Below are 21,400 nucleotides of genomic sequence, written 5' to 3'. Positions count from 1 at the left end.
ACTGCTTCACTCTTGTGGCAAGAGAACCCTACAGAAACCAGGCCTGCTTCATTGAAGGCACTGAAGAGGGGTTTCCCAAGCTCTACACCTTGCCTATATGGTGGTAAGCTACACTGGGAAGAGCAAAACGTGGTGAGGAATGCCTGGACCGAGTTGCACCTGCAAGGGATGGAGATGGGGGCAGCAGATATAAGGAGCAGTAGGAAGTGGATGATCTTGGAAATGTCACGCCAACACAAATGTTCACAGCAGGAAAATGATGCTGTTGGTGGTGATGGCATTGCTGGAATCGCCAGCAAACATCTCAGCTCACCTTGAGGGACTGTGGAAGCCTGCAGGCTGCCTCATCTCCGCCCACCCTTTACCCACAGCCAGGGGGATGTAGGAGGTGGCCACTGTTGCTGGCAACCAGAATGACCTCTGGTTTGGTAGGAGCAAATGACAGGGAGTCTCTGGGTCGGACAGAATGATGAACGCAGCGGGTTCACTTGTAGGTGCTACGTTACGCGTACACAGATATGGCTGGCCCAGAAGGAAACGCCAACAATTTGAGCCATTCAAATAAGCAAAGCAGAGGAAATATCAAAGGATAACTCAATCAAATTTTCAACTGTCGGGACTAAGCGACGCTTAAAGGTGATGACTGTTGCCCAGTTATTTGGAGAAAACAGGAGGCTATTTGGTTTACTTGTCGGAATGTGCCAACAGTAATTCAGTAATCAGCACGATCCAGAGGGGTGATCTGAGAGGCAATGAGCAGGGCCAGGCTCTCACCCTGTGCACCAACTTGCCGAGCCGTGCTGAGCTCTGTGCTGCTGGCCCATTAGGGGACACGCTGTGGAGGAGGTGACTTATCTTACATAAAGATTGCGATGTGCTTCGCACACACGCAGATGGTGATGCTTCTCCTGCCACCCACAGCACAGATGGACTGTCAGTCATCACACTGAAAGCCATTCCAAGAGCGTTCCTACCCCAAGTCCATTGGGAAAGAATTAAGTGCTCCTATCCACCAAAAATATTGTAGAAATAAGACTGCTATTTATATAGCTTGGCAGATGAGACACAGCAATAAAGCAGAGACGCTGAAGTCACCCTTTTGTTTAACACAAATTAAATCCTGCCTGTCCCTCTGTTCCCTATGAGGAGCTGCAGGCCACCATGAGGTCTCCCCTCAGCCTCCTCTGTCTGTGCTGAGCCAACCAAGGGATCGCAGCTGCTCCTCGTATGTCTTGCCTTCTAGACCCTTCCCCATCTTCATAGCCCTCCTTTGGACACTCTCTAATCATTCTATGTCCTTTTACTGTGGTGCCCAAAGCTGCCCCCGGTGCTGGAGGCTGGAGGCCGCACAGCGCAGAGCACAGCAGGACAAGCTCTTCCCTCTCCCAGCTGGCAGTGTGGGCCTGACGCACCACCCCGGGTACGGTCGGCCCTTCGGGCTGCCAGGGCACACAGCAGTACATGCAGTAGTTTTGCACTTTTTCTACTGAAGGTGGGAAGTGTTCTTACCACACCGTGAGATGTGAAACCTGCACACAACGAGCCAGCTGGAAAAGTGCATCAAGAAAAGCCAAAAGTAGGAGAATCCCAGAGGGCCACAAGATAATAACAACACCAATAACATAAAGCAGTAATTTTGCTAAAAGCGGAAGCTAGCCCAAAATAATTTATGGTAGGTACAAGCTTATCTAGATAAGGTTTACAGCCTGGGAGGCTGAGAATGGCACTGAGAGGAAAGCATTGCTCGACCCCACCGCCTCTCCCTGATAGACAGCACAGTGATCTGCCCCCATGCTGCTCACAGCAGAGGGAGCAAGCTCTAAATTGCTCTTCATCACATGGAGGATGGCTTTGCAGCTGATAGCTCCCTGCAACGAGGCTTGGAAAGACGCAGGCGACGCCGATAGCCTATCTCAAAAGTATGTTACGAAAATAACTGAAATATACATATAAAACAAAAGAAAAACTAGTGTTTATTTATGATTATTTCCCGAGAACCTGGCATGCAGGTGCTCTATAAATATTCTGACGTGAGCTCCCGCAGGTGACCGTGTCAAATGCTGCCTACCTGATCTCCCCACTGTTTGTTCATACAGGTTTCTCTGCAGACAGTGTGACTCGGTGGGTTTCAGTTCTCAGTTTGTACTACTGTAGCCCGCTCCCTGCTCTCTTCAGGATACACCTCTGTAGCAACTGCTCTTCCACTGCCAAGCAAAGGGATATCCATTAAGACAAGCATCACCCATATGTTCACCCCTCCCAACACAACCAGGGCAGTTCCGAGCTGAGCCTCTTCGGAAATATTTCTTTTCCTGGATGCTTTGAGGGTGTCTATAAGTTTAGGTCTATAGGCAACCGAGAATAACACTAGCATGAGCTTTCCTGTTACTTCCATGCTTCAGAAGTCCTGTCCCATAGGACCGTAGCCCCATACCACCTGCAGCTGCTGCTCCAATGCTGCACACCTGTGACCTGGTGAATGCTCTATTTGGTTCTTCCTCCCCCTCAGTCCTGCCAGTGAAGAGTACTCCTGCAGCAGCTGGCTGCTCCTTGTGCTTCGGCTAATGAAAACGAGATAGGAAATGGCAGCCAGAGGAAATCCTCTTGGACGATCCGTCCCCCGTAAGCATGCCCAGGCCGGGCAGCAGTGAGCTTCAGCCCAGCTTGTTATTAGCATCCTGCCCTGCCCCAAGAGGATTTTGGATTTAATCCCAGCCATTTCTCTTTTTCCTGGGCAGTGGGGCCAGACAGCACCACAGAGATTACTGTGTTTGCTCTGGGAGCATAAACAAATGATGCGGGGGTGGGAGGTGTGAGTCTCTTGCACAGCACAACTTGTCAAATGGAGGCCCCTAAGCTTGCTTGATTAATGAACTCTTTTGGAAGTAGTACAACCCAGCTCTTAGCCCTGACTTCCTGCACGGGTAAGAGAGGCATCCCCAGCTACTGTGTACAGAAAACCTGCATTTTTTTTTTTTACAAAACTTTAAGCAATGCCAGGCTAGCATTCCTTTTGATCAGTGAAGTGGCACTGACAAAGTCCCACCAGGTCTTCTTGAAATGGGAAGCCCGGAGGCTGCGTGAGAAGCAAGGGAAGCAAACAGCCTGTGGGACAGGGGAGGATGGGGAGAAAAATGGAACAGACCTGCAGACGGCAAGGTTATTAAAAAGAAAGAAAAACCATTATGGTAAGATGCTAGCACTCCAGTGCAGGTCTGGAGGTAGCATAAATCAGCATAACATTACCATGCCCAATTGAGGACAGCTACAGGCTGGGCCGTGCGCCCCCAGCGTTGCTTGCTGCAGGAAAGCAGGAATTCAGGGTAAGTCAGCGAGGCTCTGATACAGACATTCCCAATCTGAGCAGGTGTTGGAGGCAAATAGTAACAGTGCCTTCTTAATTTCTGTGTTCAGCTCCCTCAGAATTCAAAATGGAAAAGTCCTTTGTTTCCACCTCATACAGTATTCACAGCACTGACAAGGGAGACAGAGATTGAATGCACACTTTTGGAAAGCATATTTGATTATCTTCTGGAAAAAAGACTCTGAACGCAAGAAACTGTTTCAGGCTCAGGTTAAGAGCGTGGAAACCCACATACATGACACTATGGCTCTGTGGCCAGCTTTGTTGATTAGAACCATTAGGATACGGGAAGCAAATCCTTCACGTGCTGCAAGCAATCTGCAAACATTAGAAAACTGGCAATCGTATGAAACTAAATTTAAGTGAAACAGGATGGTCTACCAACTGTGGGCAAAGAACTGCTAAAAAAGGCACTCAGAAAGATGGGCATGAGAGCAGCACGTAGACCAAGAGCCTGCCCATGACGAAAGGTGGCCCTAAGACCACAGGCAGCTCACGTACCCAAAGGAAATCACTTCTGAAAACTAATGCAAAATGAATTCTGGCTACATTTCAGCCTGCTGAAGGCTTACTGAACACTGACTTTGAAGGGCATTGACACTATCACCCTTGCAACAGCCAGCAGAGGACAGCCTGTGGCCAAGGGGCTACATTCAAGTTAAATGGATGTGGGGCTGTGAGGCTGCAAAAAGCCCTGCTGTGAGCGGGAGCAGCAGCCCGTCAGGTGCTGGGAGCCACAGGATGGCTTTCCCAAGCAGTCCCATCTCACATCTATCTCCTCTTTATGAAGTTTTCCTCATCTGAGCTCTGATGTATGTGCTGCGTGACATGCAGGCAAATGAAGACTTCAGGACACAGAGCAGATACTCACCTCACTTCAGCAAGGAGGCCATGTTGTCCTAAGAAAACAACAGCCAGAGGATTCAGGCACCACTTCAAGATATCAGAGCAACAAATATTAGTGGGCAAAGCTACAGTGGCAAAGCAAATACAGACTTTGACAGACTTGGGGATATTTTTTTTCCCTTTACATCATAAAAAACCTGTTTGAAAACGAAACAAGACATAATGAAAATGAATTCACAGAAGCAGCAGTAGCCTGAAGGTCCAATGTTGTACTGTGGTGTTTTACCCATTTTTCAACCCTCCTGTTTCTTGTCTGATTTTTGTACCAATGTTTTTCTCCTCCTCTCACTGAAACTCATATTATAATCCTGCCTAGAGATGCTCACCTACCAGTCCATCACTTGGAAAGCAAGCCATTTATCCTACTGCTCAGACATCCATCCAGACCTTGGCAGGACAGCAGGGAGCAGAGAGAGAGAGAGAGAGAGAGAGAGGAGAGCAGTTCTCCTGCTGCTTTAATATTGGTTATAAGCTATGGAGCATGCTAACATCGACCAACAAAATCCGTTCACACTTCTGTCCCTTTCTTCCTCTCTCCCCCAAGACCTACACCTCCAGCACAGAGCTCTCCTTTGTTTTTCATCCAGCCTAACGCAACAGCACCCATGTAACTGCCACTGCCTGACTCTGCTTCCTTTCCTTCCACCATCACATCAGCTAAATCTGTGCCCAGAAAGCTTCCTCACGGCTCCTGCCTGTTATTTAACAAAGCACGTACCTAATAGGTACCCAATGCATGCAGCCGATCTCAACAGATGACGCTGATCAGAAAACAAACAAGCATTTTCTTTGAGAGGATTCTCATGCAGACAACCTCTTTCCCCATTGCCTCATCCAAACCGCCCCTTTCCCTTCCCAAAGAAGTGTATACAACACACAAAATGAAAACCAACACTAAAACACAGTAAGTTCTTTTAGCCATTCCAACCTCCCGCCTACTGCTCCAGCCTTCTGTGTTGGAAGCAACGTCCCACTCTGACGGGACAGTGTATAAAGCACGTGCGGTGATTATAAACATGGCGCTGACATTGTTGTCTCCTTCAGTCAAAATAAAGGATAAAAAGCTACCCTGTACACATTCCATCACAGCAGCAGATAGATCTATCACAACACGCGTTTCGACAGACGATAGAAAGCAAGAACGCCACTGAGGTTTACAGCAGTTTAATGAAAGCTCTCATACCAAATCCTCAACTCAAACTTACAGTTATTGAAAAAAAAAAAAAAAACTTACAGTGAAAAAGCTGATGAGAACTGCCCACCTACCCACGGCATTAACTGCGGATTAACGCTGTGCTTAGATACCACACAATAGAAATCACGACTAAGGTACACATGATTCAATTCCATTCTGTTTTCGATTACATGTATTCATGTAATGTAACCTCTGCAAGTTCTCTGAAGAACAGGGAGTTGTTTTCTTTATTATTATTATTATTTTTTTCTAACACCCACTGGAAATAAATACCATTGAAAGAACACACACACACACACGGAGTGCAGTCAAATGGACGCTGAGGCACTGGTACAGTCTAGTCCTCTTCAGCCCTCTACGACTACAAGACCGTCAGTTTTAAACCACAGATGGTGTGAGGGCAGAGCTGTACAGGTAGCGCACAGGTTATGTACTACACAAGAGCACATCTGCAAAAGGTCCCAAGAGATTTTTGTTGAAGATGCAGCGTATCCACACCAGGTATATTGTGAAGGGCTTAATGTTTTCTGAGAAGGTGTGGTTCTGATGGGACAATATATAAGGCATGTAAGTGTTTTCTCCTTGCTCTTGTATCCACACTTCATACTTCACTTCTCTGACCTTCAGGTACTTAAGGTTCCAGGGGACCTGCCAGGACACAGAAAGCCTAGCTTCACTCGTGCCCTGGACAGAGGCCTGACACCTGGCATCCCTCACTTTGCCAGGGTAGAGGCTACCAGACCACTTCTTCTTCGGCCCGGGCTTAGACTTCACAGTCTGCCTGATGACATGGATGAGGGAAGGGATGTCCACTTTTGTGTCCTGGTAGGCACGGAACAGCCACTCGGGGTTGCGGCAGCACAGGTGCCGCGGCACCTCTGTGCTCTTAATGATGCGCTCCTGCTCAGCTTTGTCGAGATGTGCAATCCCACCCTGATCCCAAGGTCTATCCGGGTAGGTAACGGTGTCTTCCCTGGCGGTGTTCTGCCAGGCAATGTACTGCAGGTCCATGCCAGGAAGTGTTGCCAGGGTTTTGTAAGGGGTATAGTGTTCAGGGTTGATGGCATAAGGAAAGAGCTCCACCACCGTGGCACCTCTTGGCAGGAAGAGAGACATCACTAATTGGGCCCCATGCATGCTGACCAGCATGGACGCGTTGCTGATCAGCCGGACGATGTCAGAAAACGAATGCTCCTCCAGAGAGACCGTAATGGTTTTCATCTGAAACTCCTGGGCGAGGGCCAGGATTAGTTCTGCCTCATTTAGGATAAGTCTGTTGATTGTTCGACTGAACACCACGATGTACTCCTCACTGGAGCTTTCTTCCAAGCTGACGTTCAGCTTCTGCATCATGAATTTGGTGAACTGCCTGATCTCATTACCAGAAACCAAGATGTTAGCCTTCGGCCCTTGCGGCTGGACAAATCCATACTGGTACCAGGTGGTGATTTTGGACAGTCCCACATAGGATTTGGTAAAGCAGAGGAGCCTGCCCAGGGTTTTAAGCTGCTCCCTGAGGAGCGGCTGCTTGTTACTCAGTAACTTGTAGAGGTCAAAATGAACGCCTTCACTCCACCCTTCCATGAAGAAGAGCCGCGTCTCCGGATCTAAATCAGTGAACTGCTGCATGGTGTAATAGATGGGGAGGAGGTCGTCGTGAAAGACATGCATCAAGTTGTCCGGGTTGAACCTGTTAGCAATCAGCGCCACATCGGGCACGAAGACGGGCTTTGGCATGAACTTCAGCGCGGCAGCGGGCAGCTCCACAAAGTTAAAGTACTGGGTGTTGTGATCTTCCACGGAGGAGAGGTCGAGCAGAGCTGGCTGGAACCTGCGGGAGCCCAGGTTGGGCAGCATGACCGAGGAGTTGCTGTGGAAATAGATGAACTCCTCGGCCTCGGTTGAGTAGCAGAGAGACTCAAAGCGGCAGATGCGGTCGGTGTGCATCCTGCCGGTGCACACCATCCTGGTACCGTCCTCCAGCAGGGTCTGGAGAGCTGCATGGTAGTCGATCTGAACCTGAGAGAGCTCCTGGGACTGGCGCATGAGGACCAGCTCCTCTTCGACCATGAAGGCATGCTCTCGCAGTTTGATGTATTTCCACAGCACGGTAGCAAGGACAGACACGAGCAGGGCATTAAACACAGCTGCTATGTTCATTCTGTAGTTGGATCCTAGCAAGATGACAGGTGGGGAATGCAACAGAGGGAGAGCACATCATTAACACTCCTTGACATGGTGAAGGCAAAGACCTGTGGAAAATAAAATAAGAAAAGAGCCATTTAAACACCGAGTTTACAGACTTTCCATAACTCATATTTCATGGACTATTCAAAAGAGTATAAGGATTTTTCAGCATTTTTTCTTCTTCAAGGGGAAAGGGAGAAAGTATGCCAAAGCAGTACTTGGAAATGGGAAAAAAAAAATACAAAAAGTAACAAAAGCAGCTTTCCTCTCTCATTTCCATTTCTACCCTCGTGGAGAAGACAAAAAAAAAAAAAAAAAAAAAAGCCCACAAAGGTTGAGGATGAGCTTTATGAAGCTTTGTTAGAGAAAAAGGTTACCTTCCCTGGGACTTGGGTTTACTCTGTTTTTTGCAGACCAGTCCAACGGCAATAAGAAAGGCAGTCACTGGCCACTCTGATGGGCCGTGACCACTCTGTCCCTCACCTTATATGTAATTAATAACATATAATAACACTACATGCAGTGTTATCACGAATTGATTTTGATACATTCCATTCAAATATGAAGTGTGAACTGGAGAACATAACGCTCAACTTTCTTACTGGGGAGTGGAGGAGGACCAGAGAAGGGTAATTAAGCCGTGAGGGGTCCGGAGCACAGGTCTGATGGGGAACGGCTGAGGGAGCGGGGATTGTTCAGTGTGGAGAAGAGAAGGCTCAGGGGAGACCTGATTGCTCTCTACAGCTGCCTGAAAGGAGGCTCTGGTGAGGTGGGGATTGGCCTCTTCTCCCAGGTGACAGTGATGGGATGGGAGGGAATGGCCTCAAGCTGCATCAGGGGAGGTTCAGGTTGGGTATTAGAAAACATTTCTTCTCAGAAAGAGTGGTGAGGCACTGGAATGCATTGCTCATGGAGGTGGTGGAGTCACCGTCCCTGGAAGTGGTTAAGGAAAGGGTAGACAGAGTATTTAGGGACACAGTTCAGTAGGCAGTATTGGTGGTAGGTGGACAGTTGGAATAGGTGATGTTAAGAGATCTTTTCCAGTCTTAATGATTCTATGATCCCATGACATGCTGCTCTACCAGCCGCCCTGTGGGAGACTCCCAAGACACTGCCAGTTCTTTGGCTACAATCCAGGACCACAGGCTGGGAGCTGCCAACGTTTTCCAGAAGGAACAATGGCATAGGAGAGAAGAGGGCTGCACTCTTTAAACAAGGAACTGATGTTTTATTGATGTAATCAAACCTTCACTATCTGAGAATGTCTGACTTGCACCAGCACAGCTGATCCATACACAAAGGTGGGTAATACATTGCAAATGTCTCCAGCACTTTCCAGTGTCTTCCCATTCCAGCCCAAGAGTCTTCTCTGTGCTGCTACATGGCCTCCCTGTTTCTTTTCCTGTTACAGGAAGCCAATGTTTTCTTTCTAAGCAGAAATGCTACTGGCTTATATCAGAGCATTGATTATATTTTCAACTGTGAACTTCAATTGAGATATTGATTCGCCTACAGTATTTATGGGCTCCGATCTTCATTATGCATCAAGGTTCACTGCTAGTCAGCCTGTAGATAATAGTGGTCATGACTCATGGGGAACTATAGGAAGATAAATTTCTCATTGGTATATACCTGATTAGTCTGTTTCTAATTGCAGTTTTTAAAGAGTGCAATTTAAACTCCCTTTGATGCAAGTTTGTAGAGAGGGAAAAAAAAGCAATAGTTCAAGCTCGTGCTCTAACATCCCAAGCAATGGTCTCTTAGCGTTTTAATCCAGAGACACTTTTCTTATATGCCAGAGTGGAGGAAGACAGCAAGGCACATTTAGGACATATGCAAACATTTCTCTACTGCCAAGGGAGTTCTTTTGAAAAGAGATATTGCAGCTTGAATGCTTGATCTTACAATCTGATTTGTGCAGTTTGGAAATGAATGGAGAACCATTCATGGAATTCAATAAGGTTAAAAAGAATCCCCATAGCCTGTGGGATCCCTACAGCTTGCAGGATCCCCGTCCTAAGAACTGAAAATACCTGAGAGACTGAATAATGCCATAGAAGCGAGTGCTCGCTGTAAGCCATGCAGATCCAGTCTCTGGGGACCTTAGCAACAAATTCATTTTGGAGCAGCTTTAATGACTCAAAGGAAATAGAAATGAAGCCCACCTCCTTTGGCAAGTAGTCTGAAATACTGGCTCATTTAGCAACTCCCTAAAAGCAAATAGCAAATTAAAAAGGTGCTATTTTGACTTTAGCCGTGATGAAGGAAGGGAGAAAGGACACAGAATGGTCATATAATTACCAAGGCATGATCATCTCCCTACACCACTCCCAAAAGGTGCTCTTCTTAATACTCATTCAACTTTTCAGCCAGCCTGTAGCACTAACGGCATGAAGGATTAGCATAAACTCTGTCCTAACTCTCAACCTTAACTTCCTTGGCAGCAATTTTAATGTGGTCTTGTCCCACGTGCCACAGATATCCAGCACAGACAAACAGTGGTTGTCACATCACCTCTCAATCTTTTCTCCAGAACAGGGGACAACTGATGCTCCTGATGGCTCTGCACCGATCAGCTATGGCTGTTCCATGGCAAGCCTTGAATGAAAACCTACTGAGGACAGCAGTGCATCACTTGGTGTGCTTTCAGGCCCAACTAATGCAATCAAACCAATTCTCAGGAAAAGAACCATCCTACCCTATGTGGGTGTTTGATGGGGACAATTCTTAAATTATTTTAGTGGTATGAGATTTCCAAAGCTGCCTTTTTCTTCTTCACTATGGCTGAAAGACATTCTGATATCACCCAACTCTCCAGGTGACATCTCTACTACACACCTCAGCTACTGAGAGCGTGCTGCTTTCAATGGCTTCAGCAGCATCACCAAAGAAAGGACCAAGTCCAAACAGCTTTGTGGAGACAACGAGAGTTGCAAGAACTTGGCAGAGGAGAACACCACATGGCCCTTTTATTATTCCAGTCTGGCAGGGAGTGTGTGTTGGAGGGTGTTTCAGAGGCATTAGAAACCAACAGTCATAACACATCACTGACAGCACCTGCATTTCATGGGCATCTCAGGGGTGGAGAGCTCCAGTAAGCATTACAAATCCATTGAGCCACACGGCCTATTCTAATGTTTCACCCTGACTGATTTGTTCTCTCCCTTCCAGCCCCAAGGGAAGGGCATAAGAGGCACTTCAGAGATGCAGCCCGGCGGATGCGGCTGATGTTCAGAGGTTAGCAATTTTCATTTCAGACTCTACCATGGCAATACCTGCTAAATGGCTACAAATGAACAACTCAGCTTTTTAATAAAAATCACCTGTTACCTCCTCCATCTCTTCCCTGTCTGCAGCTCTTTCACATCCTTGCATCTTAGCTAAAGCAAGCGCATGTGCTTTATCTGACCAAGTGTCAGGGATGAATATTAAAAGCTAGCAGTGCTGAAGGAATTCATCTTTATTCTTCCTTCTAGCTGCTGATTTGTAAATCCTGGTTCATGCTGCTTAGCTGAGAGCTGCTTTTGATGGAAGTGAACAAGGGAAAATGGACAGCAATGGGCTGTCGTAGGCAGAACTGAGAAGAATTTCACAGGTACTCAGGGAACAGTCTTGAATCTTTGCCTGTTTTCTCACATTTTACCATCCACTACTTTTTATTTGATGCTTGCAGTGTACAACACGGTGAATAAAACCTCTGGTCCCCCAGGGAGCAACAGAACATGAGAAGTAGCACGCTGTGCCACCTGCTTGCTCCTGCACACCTAGGAGGGGCTGCATCAGGGGGGCAAAGGCAAGCAATCGCTCTCCACGTCCCCTGAGGCTGAAACTCATCAGTTAAGTGCTACCAACAGCAGTAGCTCCGGCATGGGAAACCTACCCAGTAGGCAGCACGCAACTCTGAAACAGGAGAAAGCATTTAGTCTTCCACCTAAATGAAGCTGCTTCACTACAAAAGCTACTTTCGTTACTAAACCTCCCTCACAAAATGGGTCTAGAGCTGTCACTCGCCTCCCACAGTGTCACTGCAGAACATTCTGAGAACTGAAAAGCAAGCGGTTGGCCAGATGCACTACTGCTTTCCCTAAACTCAAAGCCCTCGGTGCTCCATTTCTTTCTGCATGTGTCAGCACCTGGACTGGTCACACCTCCAGCTGCCCACGTACTACCCCGGTGTTGGAAGAGCTCACCCCATTCTCCATCTCTCAGTGTCATCCTCTTTGCTGAGTTACTGCTGCCCTAGCACTGAGCACTGGTGAGCAGGTAAAGGTTCCGGGGAAGCATGTGCCTGGTGGGTTCAATGAGGACCCTGTGACACCTGCATGTCTGTGGTATTCTCAGGGATGTTCAGAAGTGTTGATCCGCCTGAAGGTAAGAAGGCCCTACAGAGTGATCTGGACAGGCTGGATCAATGGGCTGAGGCCAGTGGGATGAGCTTTAACAAGACCAAGCGTCAGGTCCTGAATGTTGTTCACAGCAACCCCATGCAACACTACAAGTGTGGGGCAGAGTGGCTGAAAAGCTGCACAAGGAAAAGGATCTGGGTGTGCTGGTGGACAGCCGGCTGCACATGAACCAGCAGGGTGCTCAGGCAGCAAAGAAGGCCAACGGCATCCTGGTTTGTATCAGAAATAGCACAGCCAGCACAAGCAGGGAAGGTGATCGTCCCTCTGTGCTTGGCACTGGTGAGGCCGCACCTCGAGTGCTGTGTTCAGTTTTGGGCCCCTCATTGCAAGAACATTGAGGCCCTGAAGTGTGTCCAGAAAAGGGCAATGAAGCTGTGAGGCACAGGCTGCCCAGGGAGGTGGTGCAGTCACCATCCCTGGAGGTGTTCAGGAACCGTGTGGATGTGGCACTGAAAGACATGGTCAGTGGACATGGTGGGGGTGGGCTGGCAGTTGAACTAAGTGATCTTAGAGCTCTTCTCCAATGTTAATGAATCTGTGATTCCACCTTTTAACTGCTGGTCATCTGATGTGCTAACCGCCCCCAGGAGGTGGGAAAGCAACAGGAAGTGTGGCTGGAGAAGCTGTTCCTCTCTTATTAACACGTAGAGGAGAGCCGAGTGGGTGGAATTGGAGAGAGGAGTTTCTACTAATATGCAATTGGCATAAAGGACTGTTTGGATTCATTTAAGAGATGAGTTCTGCTGTTATTTTTTAATTATGAAGCTAGGGCAGGATGAATCACTACTTTAAAGATATTAAAATGATGGACAATGTTTTAAACCTCTCACTCATTTCTATAATTACTATTTAGGTGAGCAACTGGGAGAAAAGCCACAAAATGCAATGCAACAAAACCCTTGAATGCCACAAATATTCACCACTAAGGCCCCAAGCAACAAACAAAAGCTTGATTTGAGACGACAAGGGTCTACATCAGGTCTATGGAGGGACCACTAAGTCCTGCAGGACACGACCAAACAACACGTTCTGCCTGTATCCTACTAAGGCCTTACGAAGCTTTTCTCACTAACTACCCAAGCACTTGCCAAGACAGTGCTCCGTTTTCCAAAGCTACAGGCATCCAAGAAAAAAAGCTGGGAGTGGGTTTTGGTGCTCCTGCCGTAGGTTAGGGAAGGAGTCTGGGCAGAGACGTGTGGGCAGTGAATGGGCAGGGGACCTTGTCCCCTATGGCAACCCGGTGGATGCAGTGGGGGCAGATATCCCCTGACGGAAGGCAGTTTCTCCATTCCTGCTCCCTTCCCTCAGATCCATCTTCTGCTAGGCTGGCTTTCCCAAGACCAGCATAGGAAAAGTAAGGAGTGCCAACATGACATTTCACACTCCTCCTGCAAAATGTCTTCCGCTCTTTCTCTCATCCGTGATGCAAGAGGCTTAGCAAAGGATGCGGTATATGTAATACATGCAGTTTTAAATACCTACTTCATTCATACTGAAAGCAGAAGTTGCTAGAAGGCAACTCTCCCGATTGGAAGGAGGGGGAGTTGGGATTCGACAGCCAAGAACAAACTGGCTTTTATCCTCAGCTCTGTCACAGATTTCCTGCAGAACCACCAGCAAGTCAATCCCCACAGCCCAAAAGGCTGTTATCATCTTATTCACTGTATTTGTTTAATGAGATACATATATCTTTCACAGTACATATCACATTAATGAAAGGATGGTACACTGAATGATTGATATCCTGGAACATTTTCTTTGTAAAAAGCAGCCAAGTGTAGAAAGGCTGACTTTTTAAACAGAAAAAGAGCAGATTCTTGAAGGGAATAAATGTGGTAGTTAAAGCTACAAATAGCATTAATGAAGCCTGATACAGAAAGGGAATATATGAAAAATAAGAATACTTTAACTCAGTACTCTCAAATTAAATTTAAAAACCAGAACTGTATCTGGAAAAAACAAAACAAAACCAAACCAAAACCAAACACAACTGTTTTACAACAGCTTTAGCAATCTACAGACAGTAGTAACCAAAATTAGGTTTAACTTCAGCTTTCATGGTTTAGCAATTTGAGTCAGGAGGATAAAGTAGAACTGTAAGCCTTCCTATGACAAGCCGACAACCCAGGAGGCTCTGTACCATGGCTCCTATTGCACACACGTGTTCAGTATGAACAGAATATTGGCGGCTAATGCGCACCTACCAGTTGTGCTTATGGAAGGAAAAGAGTTTAATTTCAAGGCAGGGGTGACTGGAATAGGAAGAGATTCAGCCTGACTTTCAGGCTGACTAGCAGCCATCAATTTAATACTTGTTGAAACTGCCGTCTTGATCTAGAAAAGAGCATGTAAAAAATAATAATTGCAACAGTAAGCAGTCAATACGTATAAGGAAACCACAGAACTGGGCTTGAAGTATGTAATGATAAATAATATCGCTCGGGCTTTTAAGAGCTGCTTTTCCCAGATCTCCATTCTAGCCAGAAAGACATGACTACTAAATCCTGTCCCCAAATTAAAACTCTGACCTCCAGAAACATCCCCTACATAAGATGTATTTCGGATGAAGATAAACAAGGCTGAGTAGGAGATACAGGAAAAATCAGCAAAAAACCAACCAACAACAACAACAACAAAACCAACAAAACAACCCAATAAACAGAAAAAGGAAGTATTTCTCTCAGCCCCCAAGCCTTCAGGCTTGTCCAACAGTCCCACAGCTGAAGATGAAAACTGAGGGTTCTCAAGATAGCCATGGTTAGACTGAGGGGGAAGCTTAACAATTGATCTGGGCACATTTGAGCATCCTATCAAAACCTATCAGGTTATGTTGGTAATAAAAGCACTGGTGTAGGAGTTAAAAATAAAAAAACCAATCCTTTTGCCTGGTCCCTCGCTTTTAGTCTGTAAGCAATATACCTTTGTGGAAAACAAATATGTGTCAGAGACCAACAGTTTTATCTTAATCCAGTGGGTCTTTAGGTCTATCTAAAGCAAAGACTGAGCGGGGGTGGCTGAGGGTAAAATTTCCCAATGCTACAGAAGTGAATTTAAAAGAATATGATGTGAAATCCTGGAAGTACCAAACAAGATGAGCTTTAGTCACTCCAACTATGCCTTTGGGCTTTAGATGCAACTTGCTATTTCTCTGCATGTTACCCACCTTTTCTTTCCATCCTCTCTGACGGGAAAAGTACCTGTGTTATTTGGAGACTGGCACTGGTACTTAGCAGCATTTACAGCCTGAGCTCTCTCTGCTTCCCTTCAGTGTGGTTCTGAGAGCACTCCTGTGTGCTACAAATTCTAAGCAGGGGACGAAGATGCTGGGAGCACAGCACGGCCAATAAGAGCAGTGAAAATTCCTCCTGGGCTACCACAAGCCCTACAGTACCAGGTCTTTAGGGGAGGGTAATATATATATATCCCATATATATATCCCAAACCAGTAACCATCCAGTAGGAAACGAATTGATGAAAACCCACAGAATTTTGTCCAGATCGGAGATGTTTTCCCCATGACACTTTTTGTTTAAAACCAATAAAGCAAACCTCCAGCCAGACAAAGAATGACTACAAAGACATGGGATTATAATGAAACTGCTGACCTCCTTCCCCCTCCCTCCCAAGCATGCACAGCCACAAAAGAAAGGTTTGGTGTGTGTGAAGGGACAGGGAGAGCCAGAGACCCACACTGAAGCCCCTAGAAGTACCCCGCAGCCAGGAGAGCCCACAGAACTGAATTCAGAGCCGTATGTGATCAGCACAGCAAACAGAGCACAGTTACAACAGCACCCAGCAAAGAAACACATTCATTCAGAGCATCTGCAACCTTTTTCATCCTGGAAGTACTATCACTAGTAGATCAGTGTTTCAGCACATGCACGCATACCTGGTGTTGCTAAATAAATGAAATGCTATCCAGTGCCTCTCTTTTCACAGGAGAAAGGAAAAACAAAAAGAAGACACCTTAAAGCTATGTTTTGCAGGGGAACGAACACTCTCCAGTCCTCTTCTTTCCCCACCACCAGAAAGAAAGGAGGAAAAAAACTGCATCTCCCAGCTCTCGGCACAGTAACTGTGCACCATCTGCAGACCGAGCTACCTTTCTCCCCCAGGTCTGAGCATGCTCTGTCTGCCGGCAGTGTCCTATCGCTCCAGCTGGCTCACCTCAATTTGTTAGCCTCCCAGAGGTCAGCCTTGCATGCAGGATGATTTGCTGCAGTATTCCTGCAAATGCCCAAAGGGCGGCCACGCTGAAACAAACCTCCGCGCCGCTTCGCAGAGCTGAGCGTGGCATGGGAGACAGACGGCAAACCGGTCCGAGGACGCTAATTTTAGAAATCCTGCTTTTGGGTGTTATTAATGCCACTGCTGCTCCAAACACTTTGCGACAAAGAACGTAACAATAGCAGAGAAAGGGAAAAAAACTGCCCCTCGCCGGAGGATGTCAAAGCCATTCTGCATGCTTTCTAGCAATTCCCTTGGCGCTAAGGAAGCGATTTCCTAGCTGGGATGGTCAGCAAATGGCTTGGTATTGAACAACGCTGTGAGTGCCCTCCTTCAGACATCCAGGGAACCCTGTTTTTGAAATGAAGTTATCTTTTACAGTGGAAACAGTGATTCCTGAACACAAAGGCACAAAAACGAGCCAGGGCTTTTTAGACAGCATCTTGCTGCAGCCAAGCTGAAGGTCACGAAGACAAAAGCGTCCTACACCAACCTCATCAGCAGAGCTGGAACCTGTGGGCACTGAGCAGGTTCCGGGAGGTAGCAAAGCAGGCAGTACTGATTCGGAACATTTCAATTCCTTATCTTGCAACTGGATCCCCATGCAGGACCACAGAAGCATCCCAGTTCTGCCCACCAAAAGACTCACAGCAGGAAATCATATCCCTGAACACAAGTATAGCTGTTATCAGGAGCAACATCCTAGTTCCTCGGGGACATATTTGTAGACACGTCACAGTGGAACATATGAGGCTTGCTGCGTGATACCTCTTGCTGATTATCTGGGAGCCTCTTTTCCCTTAATTGACACTTAAGAGGTGAAGTAAGAATGATGAAAAGAGGAAAAGTGCTTTAGCACCCACATGCATGCACATCTATACAGACACCCTCAGATGAAGAGCAACCCTTTTACTTAAGGCAGAACAGAAGAGCATTCCTGGGTTTTTGTTTGTGGCAGAAATTATCCTTGCTGCCAAAACAAAGTTTAAATGGCTCAGCATTAAAAAAAAGAAAAAAGCCATTAGATAAGACAGGGAGGATTCCAAACTCAACCAGGAGAGCTTAGCAGCTACAAGAGCTACCATGCCACCTAAACTCTCACATTAAATACCCACTAGGGATAATCTTCCATCTCCAGCTTCTTATCCTCCCCAAAGCATGTTGGAAGCCATCTGAGAGAGGGGATGAATGGATTTACAACATCTGTTGACACTGCACTACTGACTCACACCCCATCAGCTTGTTGCTGTTGACCAAGTCTCCAATCCGTCCATTCATGAATAACCCCCTGCTTAGTGTGGGACCCTAACCCTGAAGAACCTTCTGTTTCCATTCAACAACACAAGAAGGCCCTGCCAAATTTGTCTGCAGCAAGTGAGAGGTGGAAGCATTTACAAGGTGGTGAGGAGCAATACCTTTTGAGTCATGTTTACAATAAAGCCCAATACAGAATCACAGAATCAATAAGGTAGGAAAAGACAATTAAGATCACCTAGTTCAGTCATCAATCCATCACCACCACGCCCACTGACCACGTCCCTCAGTGGCACATCCACATGGTTCCTGAACACCTCCAGGGACGGTGACTGCACCACCTCCCTGGGCAGCTGTGCCACTGCCTCACTACTCTCTCTGAGAATGCTTCCTAATTTCCAACCTGAACTTCCCCTGGTGCAATTTGAGGCCATTCCCTCTCATCCTGTTAAGTACTGCAATACCTAAAACCTTGGGGGCAAGGATCCATCAGCGTCTTGCGTTATTACATGTTAGGGAGTCCCTAGGCCTCAAACCCAAACAGCCCCAGCACCATCACTGCTGAGGAAGGTGGGTGTCATCCAGCATAGCACATGCTCAGAAATACTGTAGTACCTCAGTATTTATAACCTCAGGCTTCTGAGTGCCACTTAAAAGCCAAATGCATAAGAAAAAATAAGCTGAAAGAAACAAAGGATAAACCCAAATAATATTCTGCAAAATCAACAAGATTCTTCACAAAGCTAGACCTCCAAAGATGAGCCTGCCAACGTGATGAATAAACAGAACTGTGCTATCCACTAAACTAGGGCATCACAGAAATAAAACAGACATTTTCTCATCTGCTCTGGTGTGCCACTTTTAAATCTCTACATTTTTCTGTACAGAGTAAGTAAAACGCTCAACTTGGAAACATTAACAGCCACTAGGATTAAGAGGACGAGGTGTCATCTACTTTGGGACCCCATTTCCCAGCCTGTGCCACCTCAGGGAGGGCTCTGAAGGACAGCACAAGCCTATGTCCACCCTCTACTGAAAGGACCCAAAAGCTTGGTTGGGAGAAATATATGAAAACAAGAGCCATCAGAAGAGATCCCCAGTGCTGCCAGCCTGTCCTCTCAGAACTAAGGATATCCAGGGCTACCCTTCTCTTTTTAACCCATCTTATTGCCCTCTGGCCTCTGTGAACGCAAAGCTTCAGTCTGCTGTGGAACAAGCCAGACAATTTTTCCTCTGAGCTTTCAAAAATGAGGAATTCAGCAAGACTTGTAGTTGATTTCACCTAAGGAACACCTTGATTTTGTGTTCTCTGAACTCTGGAAAGCCCCACTGTATAACCTAGGTTCACTGACGCTAACAGGAGCCTTTTCACTACGTCCACCTCTGGTTAGAGACTGTACTGGTGGGACCCCTGATAACCCAGAGATACCATAACAGGGTCTTTTTTTGAGTTAAGCTTTGATTTTAATGGAGAAGGAAACACAATACTTACAGACTGGTCTTTCATTTATGACGTTTAGTCAGACAGCTAAGACCCAGTCCTGGAAAGGGCTCCATAATGCAATCTATCACACCACTGGGTAACTGAACTAAACATTATTTCATTAGGGGGGGGGGGGGGGGGAAGCAAATAAATCTAACAGCTCCAAAATTACAACTAATTGTCATTTACAACTACACTATAACATACTAAGCGTGGCAGCCCCAAGTTCTTCCCAAATAATCAGCACTATCAGCCTACTGCAAGTCAGTTCTGAGCCAACACAGCCTATTCGAACCCCATTAAGAGTCTGATAAATATTTAATGTGCCTCATAAAGTTGCAACCTCCAAAAACAGCATCACAAAAGAAAAACAGTTAACATTTTTGGACTCCTACAAAGCTATACAGCACAACCCAAACTTATCAAGCTAGCAAAGAAGTCTGAATAGACCCCTCTTGGTTTAGGACTGACAAACAGCGGGTAAGTTGTTATTTACTGAATCTCTGCCTTGCACGTATATGTTGCAGGGGTGCCTGCGTCACTCCAAGTTACGACATTTATTATTTATAGGCCTAGAAGTACACTCTACAAGAAATTGTTCTTCCTGCAGTGCTTTTCAGCCAAAAGTACATCTCAGTTTGAGAGCACAAAAAAATTCATGCCTGAAAAGAACTGACAAAAAAATGTCCTTGTGTTAATAAATATGCAAGGAGACAAAGGCAGCACTGGGTTTCTGGACACCAAGAAAAATCAGGACTCCACACGCAGAGGATGACATTTCGATTCTTCGCAGGGTAGCATTAAAACTGATGTCAAAAGGCCCAGGACTTCAGCTAGTCACCAAAAATTCCCCAACAATAATATATTTCGACAGCAAGAGAGGTATCTTCTGAAAGGGAACTCAATGGCCAAGCCCCGCTTTTCTCAACTGCTTCAAACAAGATATACTCCCAAGCTTATAGAAGAGGCTGAGACAATGATAATTCATGCTTGTAAGAGTAGCTTGGCAAGTAAACAACATTCACTTAGATAGACACGGGTCAGACGCTGTTTGTGAGACTCCTGGGTATTGTTCACGACTACCTGAGATTAGATAACGCTGCTATGGCTTAGGGAAACTGAAGGGCCTCACCATGGTGTTTCCACAGCCCAATACTTGCTAACAACTTTTGTTTAGGCAGCGGTAAGGTCATCTGCCCTCCCTCAGACTATAATTTAGGCCTTTATCACCACAACATCACCCAAGAACCTCCCATTTTACAGACAGGAAGATTGAAATTTGCAAAGGGATCTGAGTAAGACACACCGCACCAGAACCCACACATATGGGGTGCAGCTCTCTGGGAAATATCCACCAACCATCAAACCCTCTGGTATACCCCAATGCTGTGTGCATCTCCACAGACGGAAGCCATGGCATGGGTGCCCAACCCCTTGGCTTGCCTGGGCCACATCGAGTGAAGAGGAATTGCCTTGGGCCGAGTATAAAATATATAATGAAGTTAATGCATATTACTAACAAAACTTTTTTTTTTTTTTTAGTACATTATTTATTAAGACATATTAAAAAAAAAAAGCGAGCAACAGAATTATAAAATGAGACATTTGACCTTGCCCAAAAAAAGCATGTCTTCACAGGCACACCCACATGGAGGTAGAATGAAATACTGTTGTCAGCAATCACTGCATTGCTCCAAGTGGCACAACACATGTAATGTGCAATGCATACAGGTTTGGATTCGACCGTGTGTGCTGGTGCAAGAGGCAGTCAGCTCTGCAAGAGGCCACCCTAGCACAGATTGCATTCCTTTCTGATAAATTAAAAAGAAAAAAAAGGCTATTCCACTGACAAAGTCTCATTCTTACGCAAACCAGAGCTGGTGCCACCACGTGCACCTGCTGCTCCATGGGGGGATTTAACAGACGTTGATGTGGTGCTTGGGGACAAGGTTTAGTAGGGTCTCCAAAATCAAAGGTGACAATTTAAACATGCTAAAGATCAGAGGGACAGGGAGGATGATGACATCAGACCCACTGCAGCCACAAGGCAGCCTGAAGCTGGAAGTCCTGTCAGCCTGGACCACAACTCTTGACCTCTGAAGGGTGGAGGGGAAGAGAGTCCCTTCCGCCTTTATGTTGAAACAAGCAGGGCAGTCATAACCAGGAAGTCTCATGGACGTCTCAGGACATGAAGATGCTATTATCACAACAAAAAGCAGCTCTTGAAAGGAAAAGCATCCTTGAATTTGAACATCTTAGGAGAGGGGGTTGAGTGTATAAAAGAAGAGAAATAACAGAGGAATAAAACTTGCCTTTTAGGCTAAAAAAACAGAATTCTCATGCACTTTGATAGATGTATATGGGAGAAAAGCTAACAA

The 21,400-nt window shown here is 46.3% G+C and overlaps 1 protein-coding gene across 3 annotated transcripts in view; it reads right to left on the bottom strand.

Annotated features, from left to right (window-relative positions):
- Positions 1–5,418: 5,418 nt before the first annotated feature.
- Positions 5,419–21,400, bottom strand: part of POMGNT2 (protein O-linked mannose N-acetylglucosaminyltransferase 2 (beta 1,4-)) — a 32,068-nt gene continuing 16,086 nt past the window's right edge. The window contains exons 1-2 of one of the 3 annotated variants that reach the window (NM_001398354.1): positions 15,948–16,171; positions 5,419–7,717 (exon numbers count right to left, since the gene is read on the bottom strand). In NM_001398354.1, the coding sequence (NP_001385283.1) occupies positions 5,892–7,625 (1,734 nt within the window). In that variant the 5' untranslated portion in view covers positions 7,626–7,717; positions 15,948–16,171 and the 3' untranslated portion in view covers positions 5,419–5,891. Of the gene's footprint in view, positions 7,718–15,947; positions 16,172–21,400 lie in introns of those variants that run through there. The other 2 variants (NM_001398353.1, NM_001012294.2) reach the window with 2 other exon arrangements.

This window comes from Gallus gallus, chromosome 2, assembly GCF_016699485.2.
Source record: "Gallus gallus isolate bGalGal1 chromosome 2, bGalGal1.mat.broiler.GRCg7b, whole genome shotgun sequence".
NCBI classification, from domain to species: Eukaryota; Metazoa; Chordata; class Aves; order Galliformes; family Phasianidae; genus Gallus; species Gallus gallus.
Note: the sequence above shows the minus strand (reverse complement) of the source record. Positions and strands in the feature narration are given on the sequence as shown.